Source organism: Cokeromyces recurvatus, assembly GCF_025118155.1.
Source record: "Cokeromyces recurvatus strain NRRL 2243 chromosome Unknown BX663scaffold_45, whole genome shotgun sequence".
Lineage (NCBI taxonomy): Eukaryota > Fungi > Mucoromycota > Mucoromycetes > Mucorales > Mucoraceae > Cokeromyces > Cokeromyces recurvatus.
The window spans coordinates 90,185-106,551 of NW_026251431.1; the positions used below are offsets into that span (position 1 = coordinate 90,185).

Genomic DNA, 16,367 nt, shown 5'->3' on the forward strand with positions numbered 1-16,367 from the left:
TACTTTTGAACCTTACTTGACGACTGACACCCATATCTGTTAAAAGCTTAATATCTTTCTCTGGGTAAATACCTATTACATAATAAAATATAAGTATATATATACATATATAATTTCTATGTAGTCTTACTACTTACTTGTTGTATTCTGATTATTTGAAGATTCTAAAGAAGAGTTTGGTACAGAAGGAGTTGACATTTTAGGTACAACTGTTCTACCTTCCGTAGTAGTTTCATCTTCATCACTTCCATGAATCTAATACACACATACATATGCATATACACATACACATACACACACACATATATATATATATATAATATATTATAACAATAATATTAAAATAAATCTTTTTTTTCAACTTACTTCAATTCTACGTTGCTTTTCAGGAAGTTCATGTTCAGCCAAAAAAGGGATCTCACAATCATCAAAGGTCAAGGCATTTTTACGAAGATCAATGCATGCTCGATGCTTTTTTAACATGTCAAGTCCAAACAAAAGTTCAGATCCTTTACCTTCAACAACAATAAATGAACATGTCAAAAATAAGTTTTGTGATAATCTCATTTGTGCACTATGAATACGTCCCAAAATCTTGGCTGTACCAACACCCTTTGCAACACCACTAAAGCGTGTATCTACAAGTCGCATCAGACCACATGCTTCTGCTGTTTCTGGGCTGACTATAAGTAATACATTATTAGTTATTTACAAAAGAATATACATATATCTGTATATATATTCTTGTAGGAGGAGATAACTTACTCACTGTACTTTGAGCTCCAGAATCAACAAGTGCAACTAATTTTTTATTATTGATTTCAACATTGATATATAATCGAGTAACCCTCGCAAATGATTCAGGATTATATTCCATGGCTGCTTCTAAATTAGCAGCAATATTCTCTTGTCTAATAGCGTCTTCAATACATTTCTGCGCTTCAATATCGAATGGATCGTTGTTTAATGCCGCCTATCAAACAAACATATAAATAAATAAATAAAAAAGAATAGATTTGTAATTTTATCTTTACAAGTCTTGCTTTTTGCATTTCAGCAGCTCGCCTAGTTTGTTCAATTTGTTGAACCATTGTCGAAAACTTTACAGGATCATGTTGTGCAGCATATGCTAATTCTGGATTTGTCTATTTATTTTTTTCAACTAAATAAGATATACATACATACATACATATACATATATATATATTCAAAATTATGTTATTACACTTTCTAATTGTTGAAGAAGACGTGAATCCCTCAAGACATGTTGTCGCATCATGTCAAAATCAGGATGACTAATACATGTTTACAATGTTAGTATTTAATTATTAAACCAAGACATATTTGTATTTGTAATTATACCTCGAAGATCCCTGTTGTGGTTGTTGCATCATGTGTATAATCTCATTTTGTCCGACTTGATATTCTTCCAGTGTCTTTTTTAACTCATTTAATTCATTTCCGTTATAGAAAAGACGTTGTGCACTTGGAGGAATACCCGACTTTATCATATTTTAAGTCAGTATATATATAAATATATACATGTGTATCTTAATTATTATTTTGTTATTTTACCTCTACTTCTAGAAGAGCTTTCAAGTCCTCAATGGCCATTTGGTTGTCAATTTCTAAATTGTAAATCTCTTCACCATCTGTTGTTACAGTAATAAGCATTTCTTCTTTAATTTATTTTTTTTTATATATTTATAATAAAGAAAAAAAAGAAAATTACAGAAAAAACAAGTATCATATATTTTTTTATATACGCGCTGCTAGTAGTATGATAAAAAATGATAATGATTGGATATTCACGTTTACATGAAGTTGGGCTTAAATTTTACGTTTCGTTAGTGCTGTTGCCATTTATTTATTTTTTTTTTTTGCTTGAATACAAAAACAGTCTTATTGTGACTTGGGTTCTCTTTCTGTTTTTTATTTTATTTTTTTTTTTTAGTATTTTTTATTTATTTTTTTTTTTTTTTAAATAATCTTCAAAGTAAATACACAATGGGTAATAAAACACCTTTCCCAAAAAACCCTGAAACATCTACAGTAGAGACATCAGCAAACCCTTCAGAAATTGCGGGCATCGCACTATCTGCATTTGATAATAGTACAACTGCCGATTACTTTGCTTTGATTACACATGCCATCGATCGTCATCGTCTTCGTATCTTCAATGTGCGATCAGGTACCGTCAGTAATGATTATTCATCACAGGAGCGTGTTACCTGTTTATGTTGGGGATATATGAAAGATAATGGGGATTTACAAGTAAGGGACATCTTTAGTTGACTTTAAAAAAGTTTCCTCCTGATCACTAATTATATATATGTATATGTATAGGCTAATACTGTACAAGCTTTCAAAAAGAAAAAAAGTGGCATTAGTTCTCTTTCAAGAGTGATCGCGTTAGGTATGCAAACAGGTTCTATTGCTCTCTATTCTCTTGCTCACGGTACAATCGTAAAGCGATTAACTGGATCTCATACAACTCCAATTTCTGATTTTGTAATGAACAAAGATGGTTCTCGAGGTTATTCAGTAGCTGAGGATAATTTAATTATTGAATGGGATATTGAGGAAGGAAAAGAGCGATTGTAAGTGACTAGAAAAAAAAAGGAGAAGTAGAAGAGGGAGAGAAAGGGGATGAAGGGAGGGAGCGAAGGAAAAGGAAGAATAAAACGTATCAGAAAATATAAAACTCATTTTTATATTTATATTTTTTTTTTTGTTATTAGTAAATGGAAAGCAGATGCAAAGAATGTACGTAAATTAAAACTAAGTCATGATGAAAAGAAATTAGCAACAGCAGGACATACAATCACATTATGGAATTTGGAAACATATACAGTTTTCAAGAAGTTTACAGGACATGCTAGTACAATTCGTGAATTATCGTTTTCTCATCAAGATGATGTTTTAGTGTCAAGTGCAGAAGATGATCGTTATATTAACGTTTGGGATGCTCAGGCTATTAATACTAATAATCTTCCTGCCTTAACTTTGGAAACTAATGTGCTTCATATTGATTTTTCAACTACAGAGCCCTCTGTTTTGGCTGTAACAGAAGATGGTTTAGTGGGTATCTGGGAAAACGCTACATCAACACAACAAGCCTTAACAGGAAAACGTAAAATGATGCGAATGACTAAAGAAGCAGATGCAAATATGAAGATCATCTCTACTACAGATGGTAGTCTTATTCCGATCTTAGCTGCCAAGTTTGTGACTGATAACTCGGGTAAATCGATTATGATTGCTCGTGGATCTAGTGTGAAGCCTACATTTGAAGTAGTCAAGTATGTGGGAGAGGATAATGCAATTTTATCAGAAATTACACTTAATAGACAACCCATTACCAACTACTTGATTGATTCCGATGCTTCCATTGCTGCCAATAACTTGCGAACAACACGTAAGGCATATGATGAATCAACCGTCACCGTTGTAGGTAACACTGATTTTTCCATGAGGGCACCTACACTTGATATCCAAACTGATAATGCAGAACCTTCAATTGAACAAAGACTTCAAGAACTAGATGTCATTGACACTCCAAAGCCAAAGAAGACTAATAAAAAGAAGGCTATTGAAGCACCCTCCGCTAGTTCCTTACAAACTGTCTTGGTTCAAGCTTTACATTCAAACGATTCTAGTCTCCTTGAAGCCTGTTTACAACACTCAAAGCCAGAGACAATCCAAAACACCATTCGCCGTTTACCCACGCAATACTTGATTCCTTTATTGTTAGAATTAATGACTCGATTCCAAGAAAAGCCTGGTCGAGCACCTGTGTTACTTGTGTGGATTAAAGCCATTTTGACAATTCATACAGCTTATTTAATGACGGTCCCTGACTTGGTTGGCAAACTAGCAGGCTTTTACCAGGCGTTAGATACACGTTTAGCAGTTTTCCCTAAATTATTAGCGTTGGAAGGACGTTTGGATATTGTTCAAGGACAAGTGAATACAAAGGCCTATTCGAATGTAGATGATAAACAAGTACAACGTGCTCAAATGGCCGAAAATATTTATGTTGAGTTAGATTCAGATGAAGAAGCAGAAGCTGCTGAAGATGAAGAGCTATCCATGGATGAAGCTATAAGTGATAATGATGAAGAAATGGTAAATTTAAATTTGTTTTATTTTATTATAAAAAAGTGTAAATAACATGTGTGTGTGTGTGTTTTTATTTTAAGGATCAAGATGTATTAGAATATAGTGAAGAAGAAGAAGAAGAAGAAGAGGAAGAAGAGGAAGAAGAGGAAGAAGAGGAAGAGGAAGAAAGTGATGAAGAATAAAGAGAAAATGTATTATAATATTAATAGAAAATAAAATAAAGCAAAGTTTATATTTATATAGAGTTCTCTCTCTCTCTCTCTTTTAATTAATAGTAATAGATATAAAAATTAGTCTTCTCTGATACTTACTGTCTATATATTCCCGTTAAGCTATTTCCAACTGTATGATAAATAAGAAGTATTATTTCCTAGAATATCTATCTGTTCAATCATATTGATCTTTCCTGTTAATAAATAAAAAGTTATTAAGAATATATATATACACACACACATATATGTATATATTTGAAATAAGTCAAGTAGACGATAGTTTTGTCCCAAGAAATGACCAATATTGACCAAGCAGCTGACATGACCAATGAAAGAATTTATTAAGGTACTATATACATCTGAACGTTGTTTGTATAAACGCTTCAAATTAGTCTAAAAGCATCTTGGCGAAAAAAAAAAAACCACCGGAACTTAGTGGATTATGAATTTACAGTATTACTAAATAAAATGTCTATGCCGTTTCATAATAATATGCTTTGTTTTATTATTAGTGTCACAACATGCACATATCATTATTATTCATGGTTCTTAAATAATCTCCTCTCTGTTAATATTATTACTTTTTTTTTTCTTTAAGTCGCCCCTCATTCTTTCTTGCTCAGTTGGTTGAGCCTGTTGGTACTTTCGTAATGTCGTAAGAGTTTCTAAATGGAAAGGATCAGCTTCCTCAATCCATTCCATAGCATCATTGCCTTGTTCGTCGAAAATCTTTCCTTGTCCATTTTCGTAAAAAAAAAAAAGTGTGTGCTCATATTATTAGCTTTGGGTTGATAGTAAGAAAAAAAGGTTACCGCAGTTTAATTTCGCAAAAAAACTGCAAATTGATTTCACAGAAAAGCGCACTGTAAGTTTAGTAAACGTAATAAGCGTAATACCCGTAATGAGCGTAATAAGCGTAATAAGTATATTTAATATAAGTGCAGAGATACAACAATACTATGAATCGGAGCCTGTATATGACAATTGTTCAACTCTTATGCTTTGTATTATGCAATTGTGTCAGACAGTTGCTGTTGATAATTGCTTAAGTTGGATACGACATTCTGAACACTACTCGCACCTTTTTGTTAATAACGAGTTGGATCACAAAGAGAAAAAAAAAAGGTATCGTCTCTTTCAAATTCATATTTGTCTTTTGATAAAAGTCTCATAATAATTTTTACTGTGTCTAATTTGAAAGCCTGCAATAGTCTCTACTAAAAAATGTTTTCGTCCCAATAAGATTTTCATATCGGCTCTAATTTATTTACAATATGTCTCTAAAAAAATTTGCAACCGTCTCGTTTTAGGTTAAAACCTGTAGCGTATATAACTCAGGAGATACTAGATTAAAGAAAAACTGTATAAATCCGAACATTATACCTATTGATCCGTAAGATTCCCAAGAACTTACCAAATTGATTATGCCCCCAAGGAAATGAATACATTTTTAAATCATAGCATCTTATCGAATCAATTGAAATATGATTGATTCTGGTGGAGGATAATGTTGTAAACACATAACTCTGAGTTACATAACATTCAAATAAACAACCATTCAACGGGAAAACACAATAAATGTGATACAAAGTTAAAGATGTTAGTAATTAGTTATTAAGTGAACATAACATATGCCCACAGAATCAATTATGTATTAACTGAAAATAATACAATACAATAGCAAATATTATACTGTTAGCAGTACCATCATGTAAACTTCATCGTTATTTAAAATGGATTATTCGGCTCAAGTAACACTAGCCAATAAAGCTTGATCTGCTGTCAAAGTACAATGACAGTCATATACTTTTATCCTCAATGATTAAGTTGGGGCACACACCATCTAATCATATCCTGCTCTACACCAAGCAATTACTAATTGTACACACTATCTAACTCCAATTCATATAAATAGGTTTAGTTTTATTTGATCTTTTGTTCTTTACTTATATTTTAGTTTTTAACGATAATAAACTTTACAAACCCCAAGGGATTCTCACTTGCTTCTTTTGTCCCTTCGCATTGTTTATTATTACCATTCACAACAGATAGCCAATAAAAACTTTTCATTATTAATATATATGTATAGATACATATTCATTTGGTATGTAGAATAGTTATATTGCTGTTATATACAAATTCTGGGTTTAATAAAAGAATGCATAGTTAAAGATCATAGTGACAGGTATAGATTATATGTCAAAGCATATTTGGTAGTTAGAATATAGTAACAAGTTCAAACTGCGACAATTTTAATAAAAGGATTAAAGGAGACTCATTTCACTTAACCACTTTGTGATGGAACTTGATATTTTAAAGAAAAAGAGAAAGAAAAAGATAAAGAAAAAGAAGAGAGAAAGAGAACAAAAGGTAGTATGGTTTGAGACTGTGTTTCATTCAATAAAGAAAAGTAAAATAAAAAAATAAGAATTGAAGGTTAAAGATCATTCTGTGTCTACACAACTGCTTGTATTTATTTAATGAATCCTGAATTAAAGAAATGAAAAAGATAAGTCATGAAACAGTGTCAGTATTCAGATATACATCTTGTTGATTCAAGAGACTGATTTCTATGGATTATCTATTGTTTGATCTGAGTGTATGTTCCTGATATTTTTTATAGTTTTATTTTATTGGATCAAAGACGACCTGAATCCTTTGTCGAGGTTATAAAAATAAATATTTTAGAAATGATACGATGTCTTATTTAGTTGATACATCTAGACGATTGGATGTCAATAAGAAGTTTTATATTATTTACAAGATGTTATATACAGAGTTTTATTTCATATTCAGGCTTACATTTTATCCTGTATTATGTAATTCATCTACTACAATATTACTTATGACTATATCCAGAGCTTGTTCTATAACAACTATAAGTGCGTGTATCTTCCTCCATATTCGCCAGAGCTTAACCCCATCAAGCAATTTTGGACGTTAATTAAACGTAAAGTTAGACGTGAAAAGCTTAAAGATACCGAAACCCTGCAAGAAAGAAGAATTGTTGGTGCTGCGAATGAAGTTCCTATTCAACATTTTGAAAATATAATTCAACATTCAAAGAACCAGTTTGATAACTGTTTGAATCATATTCCAATTTAATACCTAATATTTTTATTTAAAATAAAGTGTGAAATGACCCTCTCACAATCCACGAATTGAACTTCAAACAACCAGTTTTTTTTATTTTATTTTATTTTTTTTTTTTTTTTGGTGAGACCTCCACTATTTATTTGAAAACCTGTACTTTTTTTAGCTATAACATTTGGTTATAGCAAAGGACACTTTTGATTGGCTAGTTGTTAGCTGTTCAACTTGATATTCTAAAAACTATAACGCGTTGTTATAGCTGTGTTATACTGTTGTTATAGTCAAAAATTTTATGGCAGACGGTGTCAAATCGTTTAAGTGATTCCCTTTTAATGCTACAACAACGCCTCTCTGCTTCTTTATGTCTTCTCTGCGCAATTTATACGCTCTGTCATGAGCTGGCTTATAATGTCATGTTTCATGATTAAACATGCAGATCATAAATTTATTTAAAAATTCTATCCTGAATCTCTCTTGATCCGCTCCATCTAATAATATTAAAATCACTAACACTTTATTATCAACAACATACCTTATTCGGTCGTAACTAACACTTTTTTGATTCGAATCTTATCTTAGACTTCTTTAACAATTCTTATAAATACTCATCAATTTAAATTCATAAATAAAAATGATTGACTTTAGAACTATTGTTCCGTCTCATTGACTTTTTTTTTTTTTTTTATCTTTTTATTATTTTCATTTTATAATAATTTTTTTTTGATATTTTACAAGTAATATCACAGTTTTACCTATGATTTTAACAGTTAGGTATTCATATAAGAATATCTAAGATCAGGGAGGCATTAGAAAAATATTAGTTACGACAGAATAATCCTACTTAGTATTGTCAGTAGAGTGTACCAACTTCCTTAAGTTTATAAAACATGAAAAAGTATAATACATAAATAAGTTGAAGCTGCATTCCTTTATACTATTTGTCCAGGTACTTTAAATCTAAAGTTTAATAAAGGAAGAGTAAGTGGCTCTGACTATGCCTATTTATTTCGATGGTCGTTGAATTCTTATAAAAAAAATTATTTGATGATATGAGATTATAGCATATGCATGCATAAAAGGGAAATGTTTTTATTTTTTTTTGAATACCACAACTCGGCAACTACACCTAAAATCTTGGGTTTATAAAGAAAAAAATTGTGGTAAATAAAAAACTTGATCGGAAAGGGTAGCGCCTTTCTGTTGGCCAAGCGGCGATCATGGAGAGATGAACTTTGTTAGCTGTAGATGGGAGTGATTAAATAATAAAATCGGGGTTAGTTCTGAGCTTTGATGATAACATGCTACCTTCCAGGATCCAATGTTCAACACCAGGCCTTCAAATGGAGGTCGATAAAAAGATGTTGTTAAATCGTGGGGAAATTTCCTACCATGCAAGAGAGGAAAGCCCGCAGCATTGAGAGAATTCCTGGGAGTAACACGGCTGTAGTAGAAGCAAACAAGAACAGAATCTAATCCACCTCTACACTACAAAGGACTTCCTCTTCAATAATTTTTTTTCTCATATAAAATAAAAAAAAAATGAAAAAGAAAGGAGGATGGGCTCTAAAGTTAATACGTATTGTGTAGTACAATTGCTATAAAAAGTTACACATTATTTATTTAGAACCACTGTCATACTTGTTGCGGTTACAGAATACTTATAAATTATAATATGTAACAGTAAGGAAACAATATAAACTATTAGTTTGGTTATACACAAAGACTTGAAATAGAAGAAATATTATGTAAAGAATTGACAAACGAAGAAGATGTTATTAAATTTAACAAATTAAAAAGCAACGACATACATGAAAAAACATGAAAGAATAAGTTATCATAAAAAAAAACCTGTATGGCAAAAATAAGCACACAACTTTTTATAGAACACAGTTTTGGGATAAAGAAAAAAAATATTAATTCAAAGACGAGGCAATAGACTCATCAGCGATAGACGAAAATAATAATAATAATATGAAGGCGAATATTAATAATAACAGCAACAACAATATCATATAAATAGCAAATTTTTAATGATGAGGACACAACGAAGGACTGATAACGCAAAAAATAGAATGAAACTGATGGCAGACTTGTTATAGCTGATACATCAAATAAGCTATCTAACATTAAAAATAACTACTTTAATAATAAGGAAGGATATTAAGGATATCGACTTAGTGGCCAAAGCTGATAAAAATGATAGAAGATCTATGAATCCTCTTAACATTGGTAGTTGGGTAAGATATGTAGAGAGCTATAAAAACTTTAGAAGTTATGACAATGATCAAACAAGCAAATCTGCTACCACCTTAGTGAATTCCACGATAAATATTTGGTACCAAAACTTGGCTATATAAGACAAAGAACCTATGGATCGAGGCTATATATCGTTAAAATGAAAGTTATGGGCGTATTTTAAGTTACAAAAAAAAATGCAATTTTGATTTTTGACTTTTGATGTTTTCAGAACGAATTCTAACGTTAAAGCAAATATCATTCATTTCTGATTAATGCACACATAAGTTTCTAAAAATAAAAGTTGGATATCTCTAATATGATGGATGCTGAAGCTTTTGACAAGTTCTTAATTGCTGGTCTCCAATCAGCACGAAACTAAAATCCGTATAATGGATGTAATTGATATGGATCATCCTTTACTTTATTGAGTGAAGTCATTAAAGTCGCTTATCACACATATGAGGATAATTGACAAAAATTATAACAGTAGTGTGAGTTCAAATAATGTGCGTGGTAAGTGTGATGGTATGACTTACAGAAGAAAAGAAAGAGAAAGAGAACAGAAGGAAGTATAGTTTGAGACTTGTTTATTCAATACAAAAAGAATGATATAAGGACTATTTCGTGTCTACACAACTACTTGTATTTATATTAATGAATCCTGAATCAAAGAAATAAAATAACTAGAAAAGAACAAGAGTCATGGAACAATGTTAGTATTCATCTATACACGTCTTGTTGATTCAAGAGACTAATCTGATTAAGTTTTAAATAAAAAATTTATTATTCAATCTGAGTATATGTTCCTGATATTTTTTATAGTTTTGTTTTATTGGATCAAAGACGACTTGAATCCTTTGTCAAGGTTATAAAAATAAATATTTAGAAATGATACAAAGTCTTATAATTGATACATCTAGACGATTGGATGTCAATACGTTTTATATTATTTACAAGATGTTATATACAGAGTTTTATTTCATATCCAGGCTTATAGTTTATCCTGTATTATGTAATTCATTTACTATAATATTACTTATGCTTATATCCAGAGCTTGTTCTATAACATTACTCACCAATAACGATTGTTGGTTCTTCACTTGAATGTATACTTTAAATAAAATAGAGAGATGGAAAAAAAAGAATGAGGGAGGGAGGTGAACCAAACAGGGAATCAAAATGCATGTTGTATAGGGAGCGTATAATTTAATTATGATTAGTCGACAGTGTAGAAGGATTTTTTTTAAATTTTTATGTTTTTATTTCCTAGATACACTATATTTTTAATCCAATAATGCAAAGTAAGCTATTGTAAAATGTATTTAGTCTACTGATGCTTACGTGTTTTTCCATAGTACCTGAAGATCTCCTTTTATTTAAGATACCATCTGATTATCGTCCTGGTGATGACAAACTTAGCAAAATCGTTTTGTCTAATTCAACTATTGTTGATCAAATTCTGAAATCTCTTTTGGATGTTACACCCGGTACTTATACCACTGATAATACTGAGTGGTCAAACGGCTTGAGAAGTGATATCCTTTATGTCTCACGTACCGGCATTTCCAGTAGTCTCCCACCTATACTAATCGAAGTACAAAAACGCGTAGATCAAACCTTCATGGCGAGATTAATAACTTACTCCATCAACGTCTTCATGCGATATAAATGTTATCCAATTGTGTTAATATTCTGTATAGATACAGTGAGTCAAGCTGTTATGCATACATTTGAGCAATCAAACACAAAAGCGAATATGTTTGAAACAATATGTTATAACTGGGCTAAAAAGTGCTATTTAATTTCTAATCGAATCATCGATCCTGCCTTAAGCAACAAAAGTTCTGCCAACATGGATCCCATTGTAGCAATACAGTACTTCTTTGGTAGTCAACAAAGAAACATCATGGCTTTGGATCATTACGATGATGAGACGATTATTGAACTATATACAATCGCCAAAAATGAAACAGAAAAATATGCTAGTGCCAGCGAGTCCCAGTTGAATGCTTTGGCGACAATATGTTCTACTTCTGAAAACCAGTTTAAAAAAATCAGAAACCTTCTTAAAGATGAACTGCCAGCAAACAGCAAAGTTTTTAAATATGTTAATCAAGGTATTGATTACCATTCAAAATTAAAAAGAAAATATGAAGAAATTGTATTTGAAGATAAGGACGAGACAATAACACCAATGGAAGAACCAGCGGAAATCAAATTCATTGAGCCAGTGGTTCGAGATTCGTTGACTAATGAAGAAATAAAGTTCATTGAAAACTTTATCTCGAAAAAAAAAGGCAGAATGTCTTGGAAGATTTGTTGGGAGACTGGTAATCAAGTTGGTTACTTTAAACAATATGGAAATGGGGAGAGCTTACGCGTAACATATTCACGTGTAAAAAAGAGTTTAAAATAAAAGAAATGTAGCAAATGTTGTTGTGGGGTTTTGACTTTATGAATTGTAGATTAAGCGGTTAAGCGAAATGAGTCCCTTTTTTTTTTTTTTTTTTTTTTTTTTTTTTTTTTTTCACATGGCACTTGGGCATGAAGGGGAAAGGAATCAAAAGCAGAAAAGTTAACGAATAGGAAGATATTAAAGAGGGAATCCTACTAGGTTATGTGTTGACATTATTTTGGAAGTGTAATTGCCAAATAAGATTCGAACAAAGGGGCGTAAGAACAACAGAATTAAAAGGCTGATCATCGAAAACCGATCCCCAATGAGCTTTTCATAATCCAAGTAGAACACAACCGGTCACGGACAACAGAGATACCGAAGAGGCTATAGGAGATTTTATTCGTCTGAATTCCCCATAATCCAAAGTGAAAACTAGAGACAGTAACTGATGAGAATTGATCTGTAGGTCTGGGAAAAAAGAGTTTATAATCGTATGCCATACATATCGTCTAACTGGACATTCATAGATAAAGTGTTTTAGAATATCCTCAGGGTGATGGCAATGAATACATGCAGACGATGGATGAGTATCTGGGACCAAGTAGTGAAGAAGCCTTTTGGTAGGGATCTTCTTATGGATTGTTCGAAACCACACTATGTGGGCTGCAGGAGGAAGGGGAATATACCAAAATATGTCCCATTTTGTTGGACTAAATTCAGTTATAGCTTGAGGTTCAAACAAGGTATTCCGTATCCAGAGGCCTAAGTTTTTGGGAGAATCGAAAAACCGAATAAAAACTGACATTTGTGTTTCGAGAATAGGCCATAACCCATCATCTTGAAGAGGAGGGGTGGCAGTAGGTGCAGTAGTATGCAGATAGTGAGAAAGGTTGGACCCAAGTTGGATTAGATTGGAACCCACGGCCACACGAAACTTGCAGAGTAAAGTGGGGTAGCGTGCCTCCAGATCTGTTCGTTGTCGAAGATAGCCAGTCGCTGTGTCAATGATAAAAAAGTCCTTAGCAATTACTTTAGACATACCGGTAGCATTTTGTGGAAATACTGAGGATAGCAACGACTCCCTTGAAGAAATTTCAGGAGAAAGGGAAAGATAAGTTCGCTTGAGCAATGGTTGGTGGTGGCAATGAGTCGAATGAAGAAAAGATCAATTTAAATGCGTTATTAGTCAGTCGATGAAAACCCTTCCGTCTTGTAGAAAGTAATAAAGGCCATAGGTAAGAAGATGAGCCTTCAGTAGCAATGAGAGATAGATCATACTTGATATACAGAGTGCTATTATGAAGAGATGTATTACTGCTATATTGTGGTCGTTGTAAAATGGAAGGCGAAATTACAAGGTCGGCCAACCAGCGCCAATGTAATTTCAATTGTTATACCATGGGATCCAACACACCCAAGCCGCCATTATACTTGTACGGAACTAAGTTACGGTAAGCTATACGAGGAAAACGAGAAGCATTGATGAATGAGCCACATATACCCCGGATCCGATCAATCTGAGATTTTGTGAGGGGAACCACCCTTAGCATATGCCATAGTTTTGAGAGTAGCAGCGTGTTGATTACTACCGTTTTTCTGATTACCGACAGGTTACGCTCAGAATGGATTTGACAGGTGATTTAAATTTTCTGGATTAACTGGTCAACAGCATAATTTCTCTGACTCACATTAGAATACAGAGGGTAGCCAAGGTATTTCAATGCTTGTGGAGAGTGTTTATCATGTCAAGAAGTAATAGGGGAAGCCTGAGAGGCCAAAAAAGAAATCCAATTTTGATTAGAATTACCAGATAAAGAAAATGCTTGAGTTTTGACAAAGTTCAGTTTCGCGGTAGAGGCAAGTGAGTATTGGTGGATCAAAAATTCCAAACGATGAAAATCATCATGATCTTGAAGCAGTACCAGAGTGTTATCAGTATAGGCCATCACCTTGAGGGGAGGGAGAGAATATCCCGATGCAAGATCAGGAAAAGTAAATCCTCGAAGCATTGAAGATTGTTGAATAGACCTCAGAAAAGGATCAAAAGCGATGTTAAACAGCAAAGGCGAAAAAGGATCCCCCTGACGAAGCCCGCGTTGTTGAAGAACAGGGGCAGAGAGATGACCATTAATGTTGATGTGAATATTCGTGTTGAAAAAAAGAGAACAAAGAGAGGTGATAATCAGGTCAGGAATACCAATTTTTTTCATCATGTGAGCTAGATACATTGGATGAATACGATCATATGTTTTCTCTTGGTCAAATAACAAACCAATGGCGGTCGAGGAAGTATGTTCAGCAATAGGCATAACAGTATTAAGATTTTTCTCATTTTTGCCTATAAAGCGATGTGGCATAAAGCCCATTTGTTGTGGACTGATAGAGTAGTTAAGATATTTCATTAAACGAGCATTGAGAAGACGGGTGAAAATTTTGGCATCGGTATTAATGAGGCTGATAGGGCGATAATTATTTAAATTCTTAAGGTCACCTTTTTTAGGCATTAGAATCATACAAGCTTTGTTCCAACTTGCAGAAAATATGCTTTTCGACAGCGTATTGTTGTAAACCTGAATAGCTACTCGACGTGTAGCTAAACTGTTTAAGATATGAAACAAAATCTGATAGGGTATTCCATCCGTGCCTGGGCTACTTTGATTTGGAGAACGTTTAACGGCGTCGAGTAAGTCCTCACTACTAAATGGTTCCATCAAAGATTCCCACTGCTTGTCGTTTAGAACTGAAGAAGGGTCAATAGTTTTAGCTAAATCCTCCACAGCCTGTAGATCGATGTTGTCGGATGTATATGACTGTTGATAAAAAATTCGAGCTGCCTCTGTCAAAGTTCCCGGAAAAGTGCACGAAGCAGAGGTAATCGGATGAGTTAAATTTGGTATGAAACTTTTGGTTAAACGAGTAGCTATAGAACATTTAAGATATGCAGGAGACGATTCGCCTGTTTCTCTCCAAAATTTCTGGACACGTAGAGAATCATTATCTACCATCTCCTCCTGTAGTCTCTGCTCTGAATTTGGGTTTCCACTCTGTAGAGTCTAAACTGTATTGTACCATAGCAAGAGAATTGGCTGTCAAAAATCTCATGCCGTTTCTGCTGTAACCGTTCTAACTGTTTTCTGCGCCAATTGGCATGTGTACGACTAAATTTACGAGCCACCTTCGTAACTGTGGTTTTAATGGAATCCCATTGAATTTGCGGGGTGGTACCCAAGCGGAAAGAGTTACATTGACTCACAAAACCGGCCCAATGTTTTGCACTCTTCCCTTTAATGATGTATTACTTATTATTGGGACAAGCTACATACACAATTCTTATATCATTATAATCGTTGAAAAGCTGTCTATATAGATATAGTCGAAAATAGAAATACTATTTGAAACTCAGAAAGAAATTAAAGTTTAAAATCATGATGTACATTGGGCCGGTTTTGCGAGTCACTGTACGCCAATTACGGCTATTACGGCTATTACGACTATTACGGCTGTGATGGAACGTAGATAAAAAAATAAAAGAGAAAATAGAAGAGAGAGAAAGGGAACAAAAGGAAGTATAGTTTGAGACTGTTTTATTCAATTAAAAATAAAGAATAAAAATTGAAGGTTAAAAGAAAGTTAAAGAAAGAAGTTAAAGATTATTTTGTGTCTAAACAACTGCTTGTATTTATATTAATGAATCCTGAATCAAAGAAATAAAAATAACCGTCAAAGAACATGAGTCATGAAACAGTGTTAGTATTCGGATATACGTCTTGTTGATTCAAGAGATTGATCTATGGATTATCTATTTGGTGTTATAATGATCTGATCAAGCTTTAAATAAAAATTTACTGTTTGATCTGAGTATATGTTCCTTATATCTATTTTATTGGCTCAAAGGCGACCTGAATCCTTTATCAAGATTATAAAAATAAATATTTATAAATGACACGATATATTATTTAGTTGACACATTTAGATGAGTAGATGTCGATAAGTTTTATATTATTCACAAGATGTTATATACAGAGTTTTATTTTATATCCAGGCTTATATTTTATCCTGTATTATGTAATTCATTTACTATAATATTACTTATGATTATATCCAGAGCTTGTTCTATAACAACGGCTATTACGGCTATTACGCCAATTACGTCAATTACGCCAATTACGCCAATTACGGATATTACGGATATTACGGATATTACGGATATTACGGATATTGCTATTTAGACCTGAAGAACAAAATAGGAAATGTTATTATGCTAGAATCTTCTTGAATCTTTATTTAATAGCGAATTCAAAGAT

At 32.7% G+C, this 16,367-nt stretch overlaps 6 protein-coding genes across 6 annotated transcripts; 3 read left to right on the forward strand and 3 right to left on the reverse strand.

The window, feature by feature from the left end:
* Positions 1–796: 796 nt before the first annotated feature.
* Positions 797–1,801, reverse strand: BX663DRAFT_271208 (uncharacterized protein). The gene is made up of 5 exons (XM_051521952.1): positions 1,733–1,801; positions 1,576–1,652; positions 1,363–1,502; positions 1,226–1,295; positions 797–1,145 (listed from the first exon to the last, which is right to left on the reverse strand). Exons 2-5 carry the CDS (start codon positions 1,612–1,614, stop codon positions 942–944), a joined length of 453 nt encoding a protein of 150 aa, XP_051378068.1. The 5' UTR covers positions 1,615–1,652; positions 1,733–1,801; the 3' UTR covers positions 797–941.
* Positions 1,802–2,007: 206 nt separating this feature from the next.
* On the forward strand, positions 2,008–4,304 carry BX663DRAFT_443793 (WD40-repeat-containing domain protein; the record flags this gene model as incomplete). Its single annotated transcript, XM_051523587.1, has 4 exons — positions 2,008–2,239; positions 2,363–2,600; positions 2,742–4,005; positions 4,203–4,304. The coding sequence occupies 4 exons, from the start codon at positions 2,008–2,010 to the stop codon at positions 4,302–4,304; spliced, it is 1,836 nt and encodes a 611-aa protein (XP_051378069.1).
* Positions 4,305–4,883: 579 nt separating this feature from the next.
* BX663DRAFT_443746 (uncharacterized protein) lies at positions 4,884–5,090 on the reverse strand (the record flags this gene model as incomplete). The annotated part of the gene is made up of 1 exon (XM_051523583.1): positions 4,884–5,090. A coding segment is annotated over one exon (207 nt), but the record flags the coding sequence as incomplete, so codon positions are not given.
* A 1,942-nt stretch (positions 5,091–7,032) lies between these two features.
* BX663DRAFT_538680 (uncharacterized protein) lies at positions 7,033–7,498 on the forward strand (the record flags this gene model as incomplete). The annotated part of the gene is made up of 2 exons (XM_051530694.1): positions 7,033–7,068; positions 7,248–7,498. The coding sequence occupies 2 exons, from the start codon at positions 7,033–7,035 to the stop codon at positions 7,437–7,439; spliced, it is 228 nt and encodes a 75-aa protein (XP_051378071.1). The 3' UTR covers positions 7,440–7,498.
* Positions 7,499–10,651: 3,153 nt separating this feature from the next.
* Positions 10,652–12,191, forward strand: BX663DRAFT_526127 (uncharacterized protein). Its single transcript, XM_051529868.1, has one exon. The coding sequence runs from the start codon at positions 10,999–11,001 to the stop codon at positions 12,079–12,081; it is 1,083 nt and encodes a 360-aa protein (XP_051378072.1). The 5' UTR covers positions 10,652–10,998; the 3' UTR covers positions 12,082–12,191.
* Positions 12,192–12,365: 174 nt separating this feature from the next.
* On the reverse strand, positions 12,366–13,102 carry BX663DRAFT_556162 (uncharacterized protein; the record flags this gene model as incomplete). Its single annotated transcript, XM_051531693.1, has 2 exons — positions 12,366–12,523; positions 12,583–13,102. The coding sequence occupies 2 exons, from the start codon at positions 13,100–13,102 to the stop codon at positions 12,366–12,368; spliced, it is 678 nt and encodes a 225-aa protein (XP_051378073.1).
* Positions 13,103–16,367: the final 3,265 nt, after the last annotated feature.

What these genes read in the sequence shown, in the direction of transcription:
- BX663DRAFT_271208 (XM_051521952.1), bottom strand. Translation starts at nt 1,614, where the DNA reads ATGGCCATTGAGGACTTGAAAGCTCTTCTAGAAGTAGAG. An exon ending in CCACAACAGGGATCTTCGAG is followed by an intron (nt 1,296 to 1,362) that starts GTATAATTACAA and finishes AACATGTATTAG; the next exon opens with TCATCCTGATTTTGACATGA. An exon ending in TTCTTCAACAATTAGAAAGT is followed by an intron (nt 1,146 to 1,225) that starts GTAATAACATAA and finishes AAAAATAAATAG; the next exon opens with ACAAATCCAGAATTAGCATA.
- BX663DRAFT_526127 (XM_051529868.1), top strand. Translation starts at nt 10,999, where the DNA reads ATGCTTACGTGTTTTTCCATAGTACCTGAAGATCTCCTTTTATTTAAG.